General features: G+C 43.2%; 1 protein-coding gene across 2 annotated transcripts in view; it reads right to left on the bottom strand.

The window, feature by feature from the left end:
* LOC138292018 (NXPE family member 2-like) overlaps positions 1–21,613 on the bottom strand; it is a 250,316-nt gene that overhangs the window by 206,166 nt on the left and 22,537 nt on the right. Inside the window, exon 1 of one of the 2 annotated variants that reach the window (XM_069230331.1) lies at positions 1,093–1,271. The exons of the other annotated variant lie outside the window; for it this stretch is intronic. Coding sequence (XP_069086432.1) covers positions 1,093–1,107 — 15 coding nt within the window. The 5' untranslated portion in view covers positions 1,108–1,271. Of the gene's footprint in view, positions 1–1,092; positions 1,272–21,613 lie in introns of those variants that run through there. 2 annotated transcript variants of the gene reach the window in all.

The following is a 21,613-nucleotide window of genomic DNA, read 5'->3' as shown; positions in this document are numbered from 1 at the left end:
AATCCCAATTATGATACTGATCCAAATACAAATACACCAATTTCTTGATTAGAAAAACTATTTGACTAGCCAGCATTAAATATTTCAATATGCCACTGACAAAGTTCCCGTATTCTGACAGGTTAACACATACCACAAAACAACTGCTGATAGTTTGGTGTGTTGCACAACGAACTTGATGTCCAATCCATTTGGACAGAAATTCTCTGAACCAGGGGCCAGATGTATGAATGTTAGGAATACTGATTTCCTTATTGAAATCCTTGTTGAATTGCAATTAAAAAATCGGTATTCCTAACGTATGAAACTATTGAGTTTCATTACCGATTCCTAGTAGGTCGCAAATGGACCTACCTCGTGCATGTTAAGAAGGTAGGTTGCAATATGCGACCCATTAGGAATCGCAGCCATCACAGGGATGGTGGCATGTGAATTTTTAAACAAATGCATCCGATTTCCCTTCCACTTAAAAACAAACAAAAATGAAACTTTGCAGTTTCATTTTTTAAAGGTAGGCAGTGGTCCGTGGGACGACTGCCTGCTTATAAAAATATTATTTGCATTCTTATATGGACAGGGTCTCTTGGGGAATCTGTGAATCGGGACGTTTGTGACCAGAAAAGGGTTTTGTACATCTGGCTTCAGATTCTTACCAGATTTTGGGAACCCACAGAATGACAGGCGATTCGCTGCAGTCCGAAAGTGACAGCATAGGAAAATTGAGTTCCCAGAAAAAAAAGCAGCGTTCTTCCACCATTGCTGCATCTCTAACAATCGCGCCAACAATAGCAATTCTAGTTTGTCTGATGAAGTCATCTGGGGTGCTGAGGTCCAGTATGACATTATGCACGACAGGATCATTAAAGCAATCTTTTTTTAGAGTATTTCCAGCAGTCTAGCCAAGGGGAAGCAACCCCGTTTAACAAAAAGTTGTGCATCACTGGACTACATACTGTACTGTTGGCATGTGTCATTGACACTCTCCTTGCAGCTTAACTCTCCGTGCATCTCATAAAACACATCTTGTTTAGGTTCTAAGCTCTCAGGTGAGGTCTTACTTCTCAGCTTGCAGGTTTCTAAAGAGGTGCTTACCCACATCACGGTCATTGTATCTACTTTGTCGGCTCAGAGGTCATTCAAGCGGTACTAAGTCAGCTATCGAGACCACGCGCTGTGCTGTTCCTTAGCTAGTAGTCAGCTGGCTGTAGAATGGCAGTTGCTGTTGTTTCCTCTTCTGCTTTTTGTTCTAATATGTCAATGCTCTGCTCAGGCCCTTCCGTGCATACTGAGAAGGACGGTTCCCACATCCTGTTTCTTAGTACGTCACCTTGTGCAAAATTGCCTGTTGAAGTGTCAGCGCCGCATATCAATGGGTTCAGTTTAAGGCAGAGGTCTTCAAACTGTGGGGCACGCCCCCCAGGGGGGAGGGGCGTGGATGGGCTTCTAGGGTGGCACAAATGCCTCTGCAAGCGCATGTTAATGAAGATGGTCTGGAAGTGCGGCCTTGTTTGCCACATTTCCAGGCCGTCCTTGAAGTGGATTAAAAACAATGATTGAGTGATTTGAGCGCCATGGAGGAGTGGTGGGGGTCAGTGAGTGTGGTGTCAGGGTCACACTTCCTTAAAAAAATAAATAAAAAAATGAAAAAATGTTCTGTGGGGCATATTTACTAAACTTTCACGCAACGCAGTGCAGCAAGCTAAGCTGCTGCACTGGGTAGCGTGAAAGGGAGAGGGCAGAAATGTTCCATATTCACAAAGATATGAAGCATTTCTGCTCTGTTCCTGCGCTCGTGCACTTCAGGCAGCCTAGCGCCAATGCAGGCACCCTTGCATTGTGGTGTAGGGGTGCGTGGGTTGCAAGGAGAATTGTTTTTGTGTAGGAAGGAAATAACAAAGAGAAAAAAAGATTTGTTTCTTCACTACGCCATTCTCGGACGGGCGTAGCGATTTCATGGGAACCCAGATTTACAAACCTCTGTAAATCTGAAATTACGTGAAATCCATGGGTGAATCCATGGGTACTTCTGGGTGAATATCTCCCAGAATTAAATGTAACGCAATACAGTGCAAGCCACTGAATTGAGTTATATTTTAAAGCCAAGCAAGGTGGCGCAAATCTCTTGATTGTCGTTGTAAATAGCTACTAGCATTTTGGGTCATTGATGCACCACAAAAGTGGTTCAACCACGATGCAAATTTTTCCAAAATATGGCCCTAAGTATTTTGTTTTTTCACGCCCAGGCAGTGCTTAATTTGTGCTTGTTGTTTCCGGTGCGGAGCACCAGCACTTATTTTTGAGGGCCAGCACTTATTTTTCTGCCTCAAGCATTTACTGTGAGCAAAATACATATATGGGAAAGACGGAGGAAGATAAAAATGAAAAAGTGTCAAAATGGGAGAAAGCAGAAAGTGCAAGAGTGAGCTGAAGGGGCAGGAAGTGGCTTTAAATGTATTGAAGAGACCCGAGATGGCTTCAGGATTACGCTGCCTCAATATTCCATGTTCACATATTTAATTGCAGCAGCCGCGTGTTTAAGAGGAGGCCTTTGGGCACCGGCACTTTCTTATTGACAAATTTAGCACTGAGTCCAGGTAACTGTGTGTAAAATAATGCATTAACAGCTAAATTGAAAAATAAATGCAGGTTAAACTAACCAGTGATCAATGTACTCTTTCATGTTATAAAACATCAGTTAGCAACTATGATCACTGCAGTTGTCTCTGTGTGTTAAAGGGGAGCGACACATAACTAAACTCCGGTTGACGCTCTGAGGTATTGTGACCTTTGTATTTGTAGTCAGGGCCACTGGCATTATGTGATTGAGCAGCATTTTTACCATGACTTCGGATTTGCTGAATTAGTCACACAATTTATCATCTGCTACTAAATTTGCAGTTTTAAGAAGAAAAAAAAAATTCTAGCTCAAATGATTCAAAAGTTACAAAATGCAACAAAGCATGTAGCTGTGCACTAACAGGCCCTTTTCAAAGTGACTAGTCACCTTTCTGTTGCCTATAGCTATACTTGGGTGTTAAACTGGTACTTATGAGGGGCAGCACATTCCATGACAGGGTTAACAAGTGTAATGCAGTTATACAATCACAAAATGTGCCACATTTTCCCATATATTTTGCCTTTTCCTGCCACATAATTTAGACAACCCTGCTGCATAATTTTGCATTCTGCTGAATAATTCGTGGCACTGTTTAAAGTGCTATAAGGTCCCCGCCTGTGACAGAAAGCACTGTGAAGATGTAAGTCAATATTTTAAAATAGTATTTCACGGATCTGCTGCAAAATAATGCAGTGTTTGAGATAAAAAAGTTCTTACAAAATAAGGGGGCATATTTATAAGCGGTTTCCGCTGCTGGTGCATCCTGTTTTTTTAACGCACCAGTGGTGCAAGCTGCAGGCCCATATCTACAAGGCCATGCAAAGCCACTTTGCGTGGCTTTCCATGGCCTTACAGATAGAGAGTAAGGCAACCCTGCACAAGTCGCCGCTTTGCCTTACTTTGCATCAAAAAGGCGTTCCATGCGTGTTGCAGTGGGTTTTCCTACGCATCACCCATTGATTTTGATGTATTCCCAGATTTACATGGATTTGTAAACCTGGGAATGCGTCAAAAGCCTACAACTCCCCAGGAAAGGAGGAGAAATACATTTATTTTTCCATGTTTTTCCCTCTTTCTACGTGTGCTGCATCCATTCATTGTTTTTGTGTCCATTCCTGCACAAAAACAATAATTCCTACAACACGCCTGCACTGGCACGTGACAGCCTATTGTGTTCCAGTGCAGTGGAAGAGGACAGGAATGGGCTGCATCTTATAGATACACCACATTCCTGACCTTTTCTTTTGATACAGGGCAGTGCAGCAAGAAGCCTTGTAGCACTGACCTGTGCCAAAATATTGTAAATATCTAATGCAAACACTTATGAGTATCTCCATTATTCCAGAAGTCAACTGATTTCCCTACACTGCATCGGAAAAAGAACAAATCTTTGCCACCATGATGCTTTAAGCAGAGCCAATAGAATTATGCTGCAGGAGAAGACCAAATTATGCAGCGGGGTTGACTAAATTATGCAGCAAGAAAAGGTAAATTATGTGGCGTAATTCGCCACATTTTGTTGCTAGCATTACTTCAATATTTTAACTACTGGTAACACTGTCAGGGGAAATATTTCACCTGATTAGTGCTAGTTTAACACCCACATACAGCATTAAGCAGCTATTATATTACCAGTCATTTTTTGCGAAGGGCCTTCCACTGCTCCGGAACACTTTGTCATGTTTTAAGTAACTTTTATTCTAATTTTAGCTAGAATCAAAATGTTTTGTTATAATCTGTAAATTATGCAGCAGATGATGGATTATCTAGGAAGTGTGATAAACCCCTAACTATGCAGTAAACACTGCTGCTGCAGAAATGCATATTTCTAGTTGCCCTGGCCTTAAGTGACTCAGGGGCTGATTATGAGTAGGGCGGTCCATTGACCGCCGTACCTGCGGTGGTGGTCGGACCACTGCAACCTTGGTGGTCCGACTGCCACTTTATGATGCTGGCGGTCAGACCGCCAGCACACTACCGCCGCCACCAGGATCATAGATTCTTACAGGTTGGCAGTGGTGAAAGTCATGGTCAGCAACGGCGGTGCCAATTTCGGCACCACCGTGCTGACGACGACTTTCCTTTCTGCCAGCCTATTCATAGCAGGATCCACGCCATGAAAAGGCTGGCGGAAAGGCAGAGTGCTATGCCAGACAGTGTGCATTCCGAGGATACTGTGGGCAGCGCCTGTGCATCAGCAATGGCAGTGCCTGGAGGAAACTTTGTAATACAGTGGTGGGAGGCTGCCAGCTTTGTGGCAGCCTCCCCACCGACATCTTGGCGGCCGCCTCCCCACCGCAGTATTGGAATTTGGATCGTCCAACCGCCCAACTCCTAATGAGGCCCTCAGTCATTTAATTTCAAATGATTTATTTGTCACAAAAGCAGGCCATAAAAGATCCATAGATAAAAACATTTATGTTGTATATTCACATTAAAACATATGTATCATCTTAAAAAAAGAAGGCATACAATCTTTAAGATAAAAGTACGAGACAATATGCACATAAAATACAATCAGTAACATGAAACAGGCTAATAATTTGCTGAGTTGCACCATAAGAGGGCATTTTTTAAGAACGCTCCAAATGCGAAGCAGAATGCCGGCTCAGAAAGCACACAATGAAAATAAAAGGCCGGTCTACACTGGCGCAGGCCCTGATTTTTTAAAATTAGGTAGCAAATGCAGACAATGAAATGGCGCATAATATATACAAAATAAGATAAAGTGCTCAAGAGATAGTGTAGAGAGCCATAACAGGGGCAAGGCTGAATATGAGAGATATGATACTGATCGGCTGGAAAACTTAGAGAACGCCTAATGGATTGTATTTGGAATTTTGTTAAAAGAAATCTTTCCCATGGATTCCTCGCTAGTAACAAGTATGGCTCCAGGACAACAGGGGATTTAATAATCAAATTATCTCTCACGGTGAGATTACCCATTGCCTCACTTTCTCTGTCTACTTAAACACTTAAAACATAATCTGCTTTTAATTGTACACGCTCACTCCTGCCAATCACCTACAGGGAGGAATGCAAATCAGGTATGCCGATGGAGGCGGCCAGGTGCTTAACATACCAAGCCAGGGAATCTTATGAGCAAACTGGTAACTAAGGCAATCCTCAGTCACATCACTAGTGAGGGATATAAATTCATTGCTTCAAATCACCATCCACAAAAGCAGAGGGGCGAATCTGAGTATATCCATAACATAGGATAAATTCAATTCTTCATGCAGAAGGAAATTTGGAGTTCCTGAGGCCATTCCCAGCAACTGTTTACAGAAACAGATCTCTTCAAACTGTAATCCAGAACAATCTCGATAACACCAAATGCCTGTCCCTTAAGTCAACATGGGTAAGTACTTTAGTTTATACACTTCTAGCAAAGGCAGCAAAGGTTTGCCACCTATACTGTAAGAATTTAAATAAAGCCTCACAAGATTGATTAAACCAGAAACAGCGGTTAGAATGATAATGAGTTTCTTAAATCAAAAGTAATTCTTAAATAAGGGAACTCCTGAACCCTCCCAGTGGATTTCCCCTAATTGTAATTGGCCTCATTTTACTGAGATGACTTTCACACACAATAAAGTGTGTCTTAACGAAATTAGTATTGAGGTCAAGGCTATTAATGAACCTCACAAAGGCATCTACAAGTGCCCTTAAACCAAGGACTTCAATTTTTTTTTTTTACACAAGCTCCCCCCCCCCTCCCCAGTATCAGAATTTTTTAGAAGTTGGGCCCGCCTCCAAAAATGCATGGAAAGACTTGGAGGTTGGATGTGTGGGAGGGGCAGTGCTAAGTGTAGGGGTGGGGCATATGAGATCATTTCAGGGGTCATTTTCACTATTATTGTTCAGCACTCCGTCCATCATCCTTTTGTGTTGCTAAAGTTGCCCTAAGTGGGAAGGGTATGCCCAGACGTGAGTTCCGTGCTCACAGTGCCACTGGATTCAAGTTAGCCTGGCTGATGAAGGGTGATACCCTGAAACCGGTCCCAGGATGCTTGTTTCCGGTCCAGGGAGGACCTGGCTTGGCAGTTCGGGCTGGACTGTTCCCATGAGGAATAGGGTCAAGACTGATTTGCATATGGCTGGGTCCAAACTGGGGTGGCATAGTGAGCAAAAGAAAAACGGATTATTCCCAGATCTGTGACTGGGGGTGAGTGTTTGCATTGTTCAGCACTGGGTCCATCATTCTTTTGTGTAATTTACACTATCTCCTAAGCCACACTAAATGTGACACTTATAAATAAGAAGAAGATACATAAAAAACCTGAAATAGGCAAACAACATCCCATTATTTGGGATCTTGTGAACCCCTCATACTTCTGGGCCTCAATGCTACCGCACATTTAGCATTAATAATAGCTTCAACCCTGAGTTGCAGGCAATTCCCTCTGCCTCTTCACCCCTTCTCCACCAAACTTAGCCATCACTCTGATCTTAAAACATACTGTCCTGTTCAGAAAAAAATGATCTCCCTTGTGATACCTGCCTCTTTGCTGCAAGGGCACTTTCAGCCATAATTTTATACACAGTGCCTAAATGGTAAAGTAAGACAGACACAATTGTGATTCAGTGAGTCCTTCACACTCCTGGGCTCAAATGCCCAGGCACCTGCCTGACTAATGAGTGCTAATGCCTTGTGGAGCAGGCAGTCTCTTCTGTCCCTTGTTAAACCACCTGCCATCTTCCTATTTGCCATCTATGCTTAAGGTAAAGTGCCTTCGCTGCTTCATTATTCTCCTCTCTTGGGCCATTGGTTCAAACCTCAAAGCAACAAAGGCACAGCAAGGCTGCACTGAGCCCTAATACAAACAAGGAATGATGGTACCCCAGCCATAATAGGGGTTTAGTTGAGCCCTCCCACCTTAGGGCCCTGGTGCCACTGCAGAACCAATAATACTTCTCTGCCACACTACTGGGCATTCACTCTTAGTCCTGAGGCCAGTGTTTCCAGTAAATAAATACATTATTTATAACACACTGGTACCTAATAAATATTTCCAATATAATTAACAGTACAAATTATCATATAAACATAAATATTTCTAATTTATCATAGTAAATTAATTATGCATTACTTTCAATATTATAGATTAATACGTGTAAAAAATTAAAATGTATACATAAAATCAAATTATAACTATAATGAAATTAATATATCAACCTATAATTTATGATATATTTGATATCACACGGAATATACATATATTTAGGTTAGCATTGTTAAATTATGGATTACTTTTCATTAATGATATGAATAAGTTTATTATAACGTGTTAACTATTTTTTGAGATGGTGAATGAGTATATGGGAATCTTTTTCATTTTATTAATTGTCCCTACAAACAATGCCCTACTTAATATTAATATCAATGTGATTGGACCTGGTGGATTTCTCATACATTTTCTTCAGATGAATACACACAGCAGTTTCCCAGAGACAAATATCTTATTTCATTCATTAATATTTACTAAGATGTGTAAAGTTTTATTATTGTTTCTTTTATATCTTTATGTGTGTACTTGTTCATTTTGTCATGTTTATTAGCATATTGGGGCACTAGGTTTATATATTTTTGCATATAATTCACAAATTTTTTCTCAAATGGAGTATAATGTAGTGGTTATTTAATTTTCAAAGGGAGTGTATTGCTTTAAATCAATGTTACTACTAAGGATATTTAAAGGGGGCCAAAATGGCGGCCCGCAGGTTGAAGAAGGCGGTCACGCCGAAACGCGTTCCTGCTCGGTTATAATAAACCTTTCTAACCTTCGTGGAGTGCTGGAGCCTTAATGTTTTGAAGGAAGTGTATTTGATATATATATATATATATACATGTATATAATACGCATGCACACTTGCATCAACTTATGTCATATATATATATATATATATATATATAAAAAAACTTATAATCATTTATAATTAAACACACAAATATGTAAATTAGCTTCACGGTTACCTAATTTATAACACGTAATTTTTAACCAAATTAATAATAAAATACATGTAGTAAAAAAATTTATTATTAACTTTTAAAGATACATATATTTTAACACATATATTGCATGTTAAACATACAAGTTAAACATATAAAACATTTAAAAATACATTAAAACAATACATTTTAAAATTGAATTCGTAAATATTTTATACAAAACTGATTTATTAAAAAATTAAATTATTATTGAGGTCTAAAGTAAAACAAAATATATTATGATTAAATTTTAATGAATAAAATATATAAATTGAAATTGTAAATTTAAACATACATAAATACTTACGAATTCAAAACAAAGTTTATGGGAAACATAAAAAATTAAAATGTTCGAATTAGAAACAATTTTTAAAACATTGCACAAAAAATTACAGACTATTTTAAGAATTTCAAAAATTATTAAATGACTCAAATATACATTTTCTTAAAAAACATATTACACAATTTATATAAATTAAACATATGTATTTTAAATTCAAAAAATTAACCAAAAATATCTTATAATTAAAAAACTAAATCATACATTTCAACAGTTCAAGAAAATAATATATAAAATTTTACATACAAACAAAGTTATTATTTACATCATCAAAATACTTTATTCCACTCTTTTTGAGCCATAAAAGTCACAAAATTACAAAACACAGCAAAACTTTTAAAGTAAAACAAAATACTATAAAATAAACACATGCTAAAATTGAAAAGAAACCTCAGTATCCAAAGTGATCCTTCATGGCACTTAATACATAGTTTAAGACCACATAAATATCCAATTGATTACCCAACTGGTACAAGAAGGCAAAAAGAGCAGCATGTCACTTAATTTCTAATACCCGTAAAACTAGGTGCAATAAAACTGTCATCTTAGAACAGAGTAAAAGGAACAGAACCATACAAAGTGCAATGTGCTTTGTTCCAATGGTGATTCACAATTACAACGAGGGAGAGGAAAAAAACAAGTACTCATTTAGGGAACAGCCGAAAAATCCTAAAATTAAAAACAGAGGTCAATGCCCAGATTGTACCTTCAGGGCACTTATTACAAAATTTCAGACAGCATAAATAAACCTTTGATTACCCAACTGGTGCAAAAAGGCAAAAGAAACAGTACGATACTTAGGGGGTCATTATGAGTTTGGCAGTTGGAAATATCTGACCGCCAGGCTCCTGGCGAGGAGATCGCCATGGTGCTGGCGGTCTCCCCACCAGCCCCATTACAACTTTCCCACTAGGCAGTGGGAGAGGTGTGGCAGCATTGTTCCCAGCTCATAACTGAGCCGGCAGCAATGCTGCCGCACCCAGGGTGCATCAGCAACCTTGAAATGTGCAATGTTTGCACAGCAGACAGTGCTTATTTCAAGGGTGCTGGGCAGGGGGACCTTTACCATTCCCATGCATTGGGCAGTGCAGGAGCCCCCCTGAGGCACTGGCACTTGTTCTCTGCCAGCCTTTTCATGGCGGTCAGACCACCATGAAAAGACTGGTGGAGAACCAGGTTTTTAATCAGCAGGGCGGAGCTGACTTTAGCGCTGCCTTGGCTGATCAGAACCAAGACCACTGTCATTCTGTCAGGATCAGAGATCCTGGCGGAGACGGTGGTCCCCTGGCCACTGGACCTCCAGGGTCGTAATGTGGCGACCGGGCCGCCATGGCTGTCCGGCCGCCGCCACTAGTCTGGCGGGCTTCAGACCGCCAGACTCGTAATCAGGCCCTTAGTTCCTAGTACACATAGAACTGGACGCAGGAACTGTCATCTTTGAGCCGAGTAGAAGGAACAGAACAATACAAAGTGCAATGTAGTTTGTTCCACTGACATTTCACAGTGGCAATGTGGGAGAGAGGTAAACCAAGTACCTTTTTGGGGAAAAGCCGCAAGGAAATGTATTGTTTTAAGGCAAAACCGTGTCAGTAAAAAACATATGTTTTTCATTAGCAATAGGTGATTAACAGTCACTCCACCTGTAGAATCAGACCGGGTATTGCCAATGTGTTGTTTAAAAAAGTTATTTGATCTGACTAGAGGGGATAGTAGCTAAACTGTCAGGATTATTATACAAAACAGGAGTACCCAGCCATTCAAAACTTGTTTTAATGTATTTTAACCAAGGGATATCTCGATTCTTATAGAGGGTCATACATTCCCTGATTATGGTTCACCATAACCGTGCCTCAGGGTTTCTCCATATCCTATGCCACAGCATCAAAGGCTATAGCCTAATGTAATCTCTTAACTTAGAAAGCCAAACCTCTTTATGACAAAAAGTAACAGGGGTGGTGGACTGCAGGACTGCCGGCAACCTTCTTACAAACTAATTTTCAATTATTTGTAGGGCTTTGTAGTTTGTATGGCCCCATGCTTCTGCCCCAAAAGTGGCTACCAGCACACATTTGCTTTTAAAAATACAAAGAATTTCTCTTGTCGGCTTGTGGCACTGCCACTTGGACAATCTTAAAACAGCATCTATGATTCATTGAAATTGTATATCGCTCACATTAAGTAAAAGCTTCCAATTGAGATCTACATCAAACGAGATCCCCAGGTAAGTAAAGTGAGGGGGGAAGCGCGTTGCAGAACTTACCTGGGGGAGAGGAGGAGACGCCAGATCTCGCGGAAAGGGCAGGAGCCATTTAAATACAACACAGCGCTCCCGCCTCGTGGGAAGCGCGTTGCAGAACTCACCTGGGGGAGAGGAGGAGACGCCAGATCTCGCGGAAAGGGCAGGAGCCATTTAAATACAACACAGCGCTCCCGCCTCGTGGGAAGCGCGTTGCAGAACTCACCTGGGGGAGAGGAGGAGACGCCAGATCTCGCGGAAAGGGCAGGAGCCATTTAAATACAACAAAGCGCTCTCGCCTCGCGGGAAGCGCGTTGCAGAACTCACCTGGGGGAGAGGAGGAGACGCCAGATCTCGCGGAAAGGGCAGGAGCCCTTTAAATACAACACAGCGCTCTCGCGGGAAGCGCGTCGCAGAACTCACCTGGGGGAGAGGAGGAGACGCCAGATCTCGCGGAAAGGGCAGGAGCCCTTTAAATACAACACAGCGCTCCCGCCTCGTGGGAAGCGCGTTGCAGAACTCACCTGGGGGAGAGGAGGAGACGCCAGATCTCGCGGAAAGGGCAGGAGCCATTTAAATACAACACAGCGCTCCCGCCTCGTGGGAAGCGCGTTGCAGAACCCACCTGGGGGAGAGGAGGAGACGCCAGATCTTGCGGAAAGGGCAGGAGCCATTTAAATACAACAAAGCGCTCTCGCCTCGCGGGAAGCGCGTTGCAGAACTCACCTGGGGGAGAGGAGGAGACGCCAGATCTCGCGGAAAGGGCAGGAGCCCTTTAAATACAACACAGCGCTCTCGCGGGAAGCGCGTCGCAGAACTCACCTGGGGGAGAGGAGGAGACGCCAGATCTCGCGGAAAGGGCAGGAGCCCTTTAAATACAACACAGCGCTCCCGCCTCGCGGGAAGCGCGTTGCAGAACTCACCTGGGGAGAGGAGGAGACGCCAGATCTCGCGGAAAGGGCAGGAGCCATTTAAATACAACAAAGCGCTCTCGCCTCGCGGGAAGCGCGTTGCAGAACTCACCTGGGGGAGAGGAGGAGACGCCAGATCTCGCGGAAAGGGCAGGAGCCATTTAAATACAACAAAGCGCTCTCGCCTCGCGGGAAGCGCGTTGCAGAACTCACCTGGGGGAGAGGAGGAGACGCCAGATCTCGCGGAAAGGGCAGGAGCCCTTTAAATACAACACAGCGCTCCCGCCTCGCGGGAAGCGCGTCGCAGAACTCACCTGGGGGAGAGGAGGAGACGCCAGATCTCGCGGAAAGGGCAGGAGCCCTTTAAATACAACACAGCGCTCCCGCCTCGCGGGAAGCGCGTCGCAGAACTCACCTGGGGGAGAGGAGGAGACGCCAGATCTCGCGGAAAGGGCAGGAGCCCTTTAAATACAACACAGCGCTCCCGCCTCGCGGGAAGCGCGTCGCAGAACTCACCTGGGGGAGAGGAGGAGACGCCAGATCTCGCGGAAAGGGCAGGAGCCCTTTAAATACAACACAGCGCTCCCGCCTCGCGGGAAGCGCGTTGCAGAACTCACCTGGGGGAGAGGAGGAGACGCCAGATCTCGCGGAAAGGGCAGGAGCCCTTTAAATACAACACAGCGCTCCCGCCTCGTGGGAAGCGCATTGCAGAACTCACCTGGGGGAGAGGAGGAGATGCCAGATCTCACAGAAAGGGCAGGAGCCCTTTAAATACAACACAGCGCTACCGCTTCGCGGGACGCGCGTGGGTGGCACCCGGACGAAGCCCGGGCCAAGGGCGAGCCCGTCCTGCGCCCGTCCTGCGCCCGTCAGCAGCCGGCAGAGGCTGGGCTGGCCACCCCTCTGAGAATTCCCTCGCAAACTCAGGACTTGGTTTATAAGACTCCAAACAGGTACTGCATCTTTCTTCCTTGACTCCCTGTGATCTTACCTCCATAACCTGCACCTCTGTCCTTTTGAAAACTTCCAAATACTGTGATAAATCCTTCTATTTCTCTCTGCCTCTATTTTCCTATAAGCAATTGTCAGCTACCATACCCCGCAAGAGAACTCTCAATCTGTAGTTTATTACTATAGATCCCCTGCATCTAAGGCAGCTAGCAATAATGGGAAAGAGGAAGCAATCTAGCGCAAACGATATCTCGACACAAAAAAAACATACGTCAATATTGAAATTTATCTCAGGAGCTATGGGGGAAATCGACAAACAGATTACTAACGTTGAGGAAAAAATACTTACCCAGAACAGGCCACTAATACCCCCCAAACCCCCCTCACTAACAATAACTCCTGATCACTTGGTAAATCCTTCTGAGAGTGGAATTCAGGCCAAAAACACAAATGGTTGCATTCAGGATACCATTGATTTTATTTCAGACGCTGATGAGCATCCCCCCTCACCAAAACGCAAGAGGAAACCCCAATTAGGAAAGAAGGGCATAGCATCTGGACAAGAGCCATCTGTTAATGCTAGACCTGGCTCTCTGGAAGCCCAATCTAACGCACCCATTCAAAACGCCAAAACTCGCCCCCAGAACGTAAAACCTGATCATAAGAACAAATCCCATATGGCGAAAGGGAAAACTAGCGCTGCAGAGCTCCCGACTGCTTTAGAAAAATTAGTCACCTCATGCTTTGATCAAGTAACAGAACGCCTAACCCAATTGGAGGAAAAAATGGGCTATCTCCTTAAACTATTGAATTCACAACCTATAAACACATCAGTTCCAACTATACAGCCACTTGGCGACACTGATCCTAATGCTAGTTCTCCCTCAACGCATCAGACCCAACCACCCTCTCCTCAGATTACCCAAAAACAAGTCGATTCTCGCATTCTACCCGATAGAATTGGTAATGCCCAACCTCACAAAATGGTGCAAAAAAATGGGGAACACGCGACTACACCCAAAGCCCATCAGTGCATCCCCTTTACAGGGAGAGACATACTTGACTTCCCACCCGCAGCAACCCCCTACATGGTAGTTCTTGCCAACGTTCCTACTTTATCTGGAGCACAGGGGGAATCATGGGCAGCCTTGAGGAACAAGGCCCTGAATTGGACTGCAACCCGCTCGAAACCTGGCTTGACTAATAAACTTTTTGAAGATATTAAAATGGTTAGAAGGGTGAAATGGGTGGGTAGAAACCACAAAATATTCACAGGTGATTGTGTAGTTCTTTCCTTCAAAACCCCTACATTGGTTGAAGACATCCTAAGAAATTTAACCCCACAACAGATCACCGACCATGGTGTTGCCCTGTTCCCTTTTTTTTTTTTTTTACACGAGTACTAAAGGCCATGACGGACTTGGCCTTCGACCTGAGGATCAAAGAATCAGGCCTGAGTCACAATACATGATTCCTACTGTGAATAGATTCTGGGGGCTTAGCCTGGAAGATATAGACTGACTACTACCTGATAAGGAACCTCCCAGGCTCAAGTTCCCTATAGAACCACCAGCCTCTGTCCAACTGGGCGTCGACAACCTGTTAGTGGACTTTGGAGAAGAACGATTGGATATGGAATTTTCCCCCAGCTATTTTGCTAAAGATGAACCATCTTTAAGAGCCCCGTCAAAAAAATTCCCTACCTGTGCAATGACTCCTCTGGTATGTAAAGAAAGCCATATTATCCCAGGGAAGACTCAGGTAGTTGATAAGCCCCCTACGGGGCAGGTTAAAAAAATACATAGAGATCACCTTTCCTTTTTATTTTGGAATGTGGCAGGCCTCCAATCTAAAGTGGAGAATGAGGTTTGGTCAGAATATATCCAGCGTTTTCCCTGGGTATGTCTTCAAGAGACTTGGGCGGTGATTCTAACCGCGGCGGGCGGCGGACGCCGCCCGCCATGCGGTTACCGCCAAATGACCGCACCGCGGTCTCAAGACCGCGGCGGCCATTCTGGCTTTCCCGCTGTGCTGGCGGGCGACCGCCAAAAGGCCGCCCGCCAGCACAGCAGGAAAGACCCAGCAACGATGAAGCCGGCTCCGAATGGAGCCGGCGGAGTTGCTGGAGTGCGACGGGTGCAGTAGCACCCGTCGCGAATTTCAGTGTCTGCTAGGCAGACACTGAAATTCTTTTTGGGGCCCTCTTACGGGGGCCCCTGCAGTGCCCAAGCCATTGGCATGGGCACTGCAGGGGCCCCCAGGGGCCCCGCGGCACCCCCTACCGCCATCCTGTTCCTGGCGGGAGACCCGCCAGGAACAGGATGGCGGTAGGGGGTGTCAGAATCCCCATGGTGGCGGAGCGCGCTCCGCCGCCATGGAGGATTCTCAAGGGCAGCGGAAAGTCGGCGGTACACCGCCGACTTTCCGTTTCTGGCCGCGGCTGAACCGCCGCGGTCAGAATGCCCAGCGGTGCACCGCCAGCCTGTTGGCGGTGCTACTGCGGTCATTCGCCATGGCGGTTTTACCGCCAGGGTTAGAATGACCACCTTGGTCTGTGAACCCGATTCATGTACATAGCTATAGGACATTACATACTCCTGCCGTCCCCTCTCCACGGGGCAGGGCTAAGGGCGGTTTATGTACTTTTATTTCTAACAAGTGTGATGTAATCAAGGACATTGTTTTAACTTCTAATATGTTTTATCAAGTGGTTACATGTGATTTAAAAAATATTGCACAATTGGTGGTCATAAATTTTTATAATAATGTACCACTTCAAGATTTTCGATCAGTATTCAACCTTCTTCAGGACGATATAAATTGAGCGTGTGACTCTTCAAATAAACAGTCCTATATTGTGTGGGGAGGTGATTTTAACATACATTTGTGCCCTCGAACGATTAAGGGTTACTGCCCCTATGCCCCTCACGGTGATGACGACCTATTACACTTTATATATAATAACCCAGGCAATTTGTTGAATGAAGTCCTATTTAGCTCTGATCTTATCTTGTGCAATAGCCTGACCCATGGTAGATCACAATTGAAACCCACTTTTAATGGTAGGCATGCCAATACGATTATTGACTTTATTTTACTCTCTAATAATCTCCTTCCTGATGTACTTGATTATAATATCCAAGACACCACACTTAGTGACCATAACCCACAAACCGTAGGCCTCACTTTTCCCCAACACATTCTCAAACAAAGGGAAATGGAAGAGATAGTAGAAAATATCGAAATGGGAGCAAGAAACGGCTATACTATCCGGTGGTCTGAGATTGAACCTACAGGTCTTATGAAACGATTAGTGACTAATTATTTTAAAGAATTTAATACCTGTCTCGCAGATAACACGAGTCCACGAGATTGCATTAAAGCCTTCACCGTAATTACTGCTGGTGTAAAACAGCTTCTTAAGGCAAGTTTTAACAAATCGAGATCGAAGGAGCATAAAGGCTGGTTTGATGCTGAAGCCCGTAAGAACCTAAAATGTTACCTACAAGTACAAAATCTGGATCAACACCAACTAAGTTTAAAGAGGGAGGAGTATAAAAACACCATAAAGAAAAGAAAACAGAATCTAAAAAATGAGGCATGGCAATCCCTCCACGACTCAAGTCTCCGGAATGATAATGTTAAGTTCTGGAAAATTGTGAATTGCCCGCTATTAAGTGATGGAGAAACACCAAAAATTGAAATCGCCATAACTGAAGAAGATTGGGTTGCTTTTTTCTCTGCCATTTACTCCTCAGAATATTTGGCACTGGAAACAAACCTCCCTAAATCAGACTGTTATGCCATCATTCCACCATTTACTTTAAATGAGGTCACTGATGCTATCAACGCAAGTAAAAGCGGAAAAGCCCCAGGCCCAGATGGAGTCCCAGCTGACATCTATAAATTTAATGTGTCTCTCTGGGGCCCACTATTGACACAGGTGCTACGCGCCTGCTGTTTAACAACCTTCATCCCGACCTGGGCTGAGTCTATAATTATTCCAATCTACAAAAAGGGAGATCGCCATAGCCCCGCATGTTATCGTCCAATTTCATTGCTCGATACACTCGCAAAGATTGCGGGACACATCATCCTAAATAGACTGCAAGATTGGACAGAGGAAAATCATATCCTCTCTGATCTACAATATGGGTTTAGGGCTGGTATAGGGACAACGGAACAGGCTCTTAACCTAGAGATCATACTTGGCAAATATACAAGGGCCAAGCCTGGAGCCCTATACCTTGCATTTGTCGATCTGACCTCCGCATTTGATTGTGTGGTGCATTCAAAATTGTGGCCTATCTTGCTGGATATGGGGGTTGACACTACTATAGTCCATTTTATTAGGGAACTGTACGCTGGAGCAAATGCCAAGGTTCGTTATGGGTGCCAGGGGGAATGTACTTCATCTTTTCCCATTGAACGAGGGGTGCATCAAGGCTGTGTGCTAGCTCCCCTACTGTTCGCTTTATACATCAACAGCCTAGAGGGGACTCTATCCGATGCCTGTAGCGATCTCCCACAAGTAGGGCCTCGGAAGATCCCGGCGCTCCTATATGGGGATGGCGCTGTTTTGATGGCCCGCACCCCAGTGGCTCTACAACAATTAGTAACAACTTTTGATAATTGCATGGATGTCTTGGGCCTTAAAATCAACCACACTAAAACCTTCTCAATGACATATTCCAGAAGCCGTTCAAAGAATTGTCAAATCGAGTTAAAGGGCGTAAAGCTAGCCGATACAGGTACATTCTCGCATTTAGGTATTATGTTTGACGATAAAGGAACATGGGTACAAGCTATAAAAGCGAGAAAACTGCTATTTACAAAAACTGTTTTGGCAATAAAAAACTTCTCCAAAAGGGTGGGGAGAGCAACTCCCAAAGATATGATGACCCTCTATAACGTGAAATGCGTCTCAGTAGCATTGTATGGGGCAGGACTTTGGGGTTATCGGGACTGCACTACTTTACAGCTGACTGAAAACGCTTTCTTGAAAACAGTCCTAAGCGTCCCGAAATCAACCTCTACATTAGTATGCCACTTAGAAATGGGAGTAACGTACCTTATAGATCTTATCTGTATCCAACCAATTCTACTTTGGCACAAAGTTTGGACTTCTGACCCTGCGAGGCTGAACAGGGCCATAATAGCCGATGCCCTAGCACTTACTTACTCGCTTAAAATCCCATGGTTAAACTACATAAAGAAATTCCTTCTTAAACTGGGCCACCCAAGCTGTATTTTACTCCAGATAAAATGAAAACAATCTCCAGGAAAGACTTGAAAAATACTTGCCTCACCTACCTGGCCGACTTGAGATGGGATGTAGAGGCAAACAAACATAGAGTCAGGAGAAACTATATGCTACAGCAAACGAACGGCATGGATCCATATTTATGTAAAGTTCTGAACCCAAGACATCGGTATGTCCTTACGCGTTTGAGATTAGAGTCTTTTCATCGACTTGTTGGCTTTCCCTTGATTAACGACTGGTCTCCACAACTGGGAAAATGCCCTTGCGATAATATCTCCGATCAAAATACAATGCATATACTTTTCTTTTGCAAATATTATTTAACCTCAAGGAAAATGTTTGTGATACCATTTTTAAAACTGATGCATTTTAAACAATGTCGCCTAGCTTTTCTGTACCTTTTGTCCCTCCCTGTACTCAGTGATTAAGGCTAGATTACACCTTGAGGTAAATGAGTGAGATTTTTAGGCGTTATATCTGAGATTTTCTTATTTGTTTTAACCAAATTGTTTATTAACTTTTTTAACTTCATTTATTCTCTTATCTGGTCGTATTTATATTCATATCTATATATATTAGCATCTGCTTCCTTTGGAATATGGTTTTTATGTGTAATGACTTTTATGATTGTTAAATTCAATCGAATAAAGTATTCTGATGATGATGAAGTAAAGTGAGGGGTTTTCAAAATGCCCTCATCATTAAGTAAAAACATTTTAGTCTTTGCAAGCTTTGTGCCACATTTCATCACAAAGGATTTAGAATGATTAACCCTAAGGCCCAAATTATCTATAAAATGTTTTAAAGCATCTAAAAGAAGCCAGGGGGCATTAGCTGTTCGAGCAATGAGGACAGCATCGTTTGTCTAAAGCAGAATGGTAATTTCTCTGGTAATCACCATAGGAATATCTTTTGCCACCCTAGTCAGGTGGTCCCCTAAAAATAAAATATAAATGAAAAATAATAAGGGAGCCAGGACACAACCCTGTCTAACCCCAATTAGCGAAAGAAACTCTTCAGTAAGATCCCCTTTATGTCTGATCGTGGAGACAATGGCACTATCAATACCTAAATTCGGCATAATGGACCCTAGCTTTGTGCGGTCCATGTTAGGTCTATAAATGCAAGATGGACATAACCCTTCTTAGCCATGGTATACTTATGAATAATTAAGGAAAGATTTAAAGACTGTTCCACTGTCCCCAGGATGGGACAGACGCAAAACTGTAGGTCTGAAAACCCCTGTGTCTCTATTGCCCAGGTTTCCAGTTTGGTCAGTATAACTCTACCCAAAATCTTTACTGAACTGTCCAAAAGGGAAATAGGGTGATAACGATAAGGTGAGCTCTTGTCTCCTTTATTAAATATAAGACCAATAATGGTCTCCTGCCAGGATTTAACCAGGGTTCCTGATATTGCACTTCCAATTACGTTGGTCAATAGAGGAGCTGAGAACTCCGGGAGAGATTTAAAAAGATCCACAGGCACGGGCCTTAATTGAGGGGCAACTCTCAATAGGTGAGATAATATCTTGGACCGTGATTGCGCTACAGAGTGCCTGATTAGTGCCTAAATCAACGGGGGTTACCTTATCGGAGCCCAAGATGGAAGTCCACTCCTTAGGGCCAAATACATTTGAAAAACAATTCACCCAATCTTTACTGGTAATAACACAATCCACTTTTGGAATAGCCTCAGTCAAGGGGTTATACAAGTTCAGCACCTGATGAGTCTTTCTGGTAGCTTGCTATTTTCTGATTCTCCTAGGCTTTTACCCTAATCTCAGCCTTCCATTTACAGGTATCCTCGTTATAGAGTTCCTAGCCTGAACTATTTTCACCTGGACCCACTGGCATTTTTTAAAGCAAATTGTAAGAGCCTATTGGCTTTGGAACAGGAACTATCGAACTACTTCGGGTTATGCCCTCCTTTTCGGGCTAATTTGGTCAGCTTATCAGCCATACAGCTATCTAACCTAGTTTATGCTGCTGTAACTTCTGAAAGACTAATATCTTCATGCAGAACTGTGTCAATAGCTAATTGATTATGCCATAGCAAATCTCTATGGAAAGCAACCTTATCTATCTTCTCCCCATTTAAGACTTAAACCTTTGTTAGTGATGTATTCTATCTTGGGATAAGAAGTTTTAGATGTCTCCTTTCCTGCGGGTAGCTTAAGTTCCAGAGTGAGTGGATTATGATCACTTAAACATGAAGCCTTAACTTCACACAAACCAAACCAACTACTGGTAAAAGTGGTCTAGAAATAAGTACATAATCAATGAGAGAGTTTGATTTAGATCCATAAAAGAGGGGACTTTTAATCGAACTCGACTGCAGATGATCCAAAAGTAAAATCCAATTATGCCTAAAAATCACCCTATTCAATGCATCGCCATAAGGCATGTGTTTAAAATGTGCAAGTGCATGATGACATTTGTCACAAATACCACATATTAAGGTGTCACCAAAAGCACAGAGTTCAATATCAAAATCCCCCACCCAGACAATTACCACTTCCTTGTCACGGCCACTCAAGTTTTTTGCAAAGATACTTCTAAGTCATTCACAATACTGTTCTCTGCATGGTCAAAAATATAATAATAAAAATGTACTAGTACCATATCAAAGGGCCTTTGTAATATAATCAATACCACATGATAATATGTGGAAATGGACATTACAGAAACATTAGAATCCACCAGGGAGACAGATACAAAAGTTGCCAAACCCCCAGTGCCCCCCCCCCCTGAAGAGGAGGGGGTGGCAGGTACGTGGTGACAAAACCATTAATATAAGGGATCTCCCCCAACCATGTCTCTTGACAACAGATGATATGGGAACGGTCCACTATGTTCAGCCATTCTGAGGACTCCTGCTTTGTACAGAGGCCTGCCACATTCCAGGAAATTATTCCCAAGGTACCAGCCACCTCCAAAGGATAACTGAGGGAGAGTATAGAAGATGAAGAGTTCGGTCTCTCCTCTACAGCGGATCCAATGTTTGACAGTCAATCATTTTACTCCAGGGAAGAAAGAACTTCAAACCTATTGGACAGAGCGAGAGAATAATCCTGATGCTGGTTATAAGGCACTACATTGTGTCTTGTTACACCTATCAGGGAGCTATAGCCTCTCAAGGCTAAGAGCCTATGATCCTGGGTGAGGGGGTAGAAAAGGTCCAACGGATATATTGTAATACCTTCCTGGTTATTACTATGACAACAGAGAGAATGCAAAAGAACCTGCACTACACTAGGGCTCCAAAAATGTATTATCACCCAGTCTCCTTTTAAGGTTTTGG

Source organism: Pleurodeles waltl, chromosome 4_2 (assembly GCF_031143425.1).
Source record: "Pleurodeles waltl isolate 20211129_DDA chromosome 4_2, aPleWal1.hap1.20221129, whole genome shotgun sequence".
In the NCBI taxonomy this organism is placed as follows: Eukaryota; Metazoa; Chordata; class Amphibia; order Caudata; family Salamandridae; genus Pleurodeles; species Pleurodeles waltl.
Note: the sequence above shows the minus strand (reverse complement) of the source record. Positions and strands in the feature narration are given on the sequence as shown.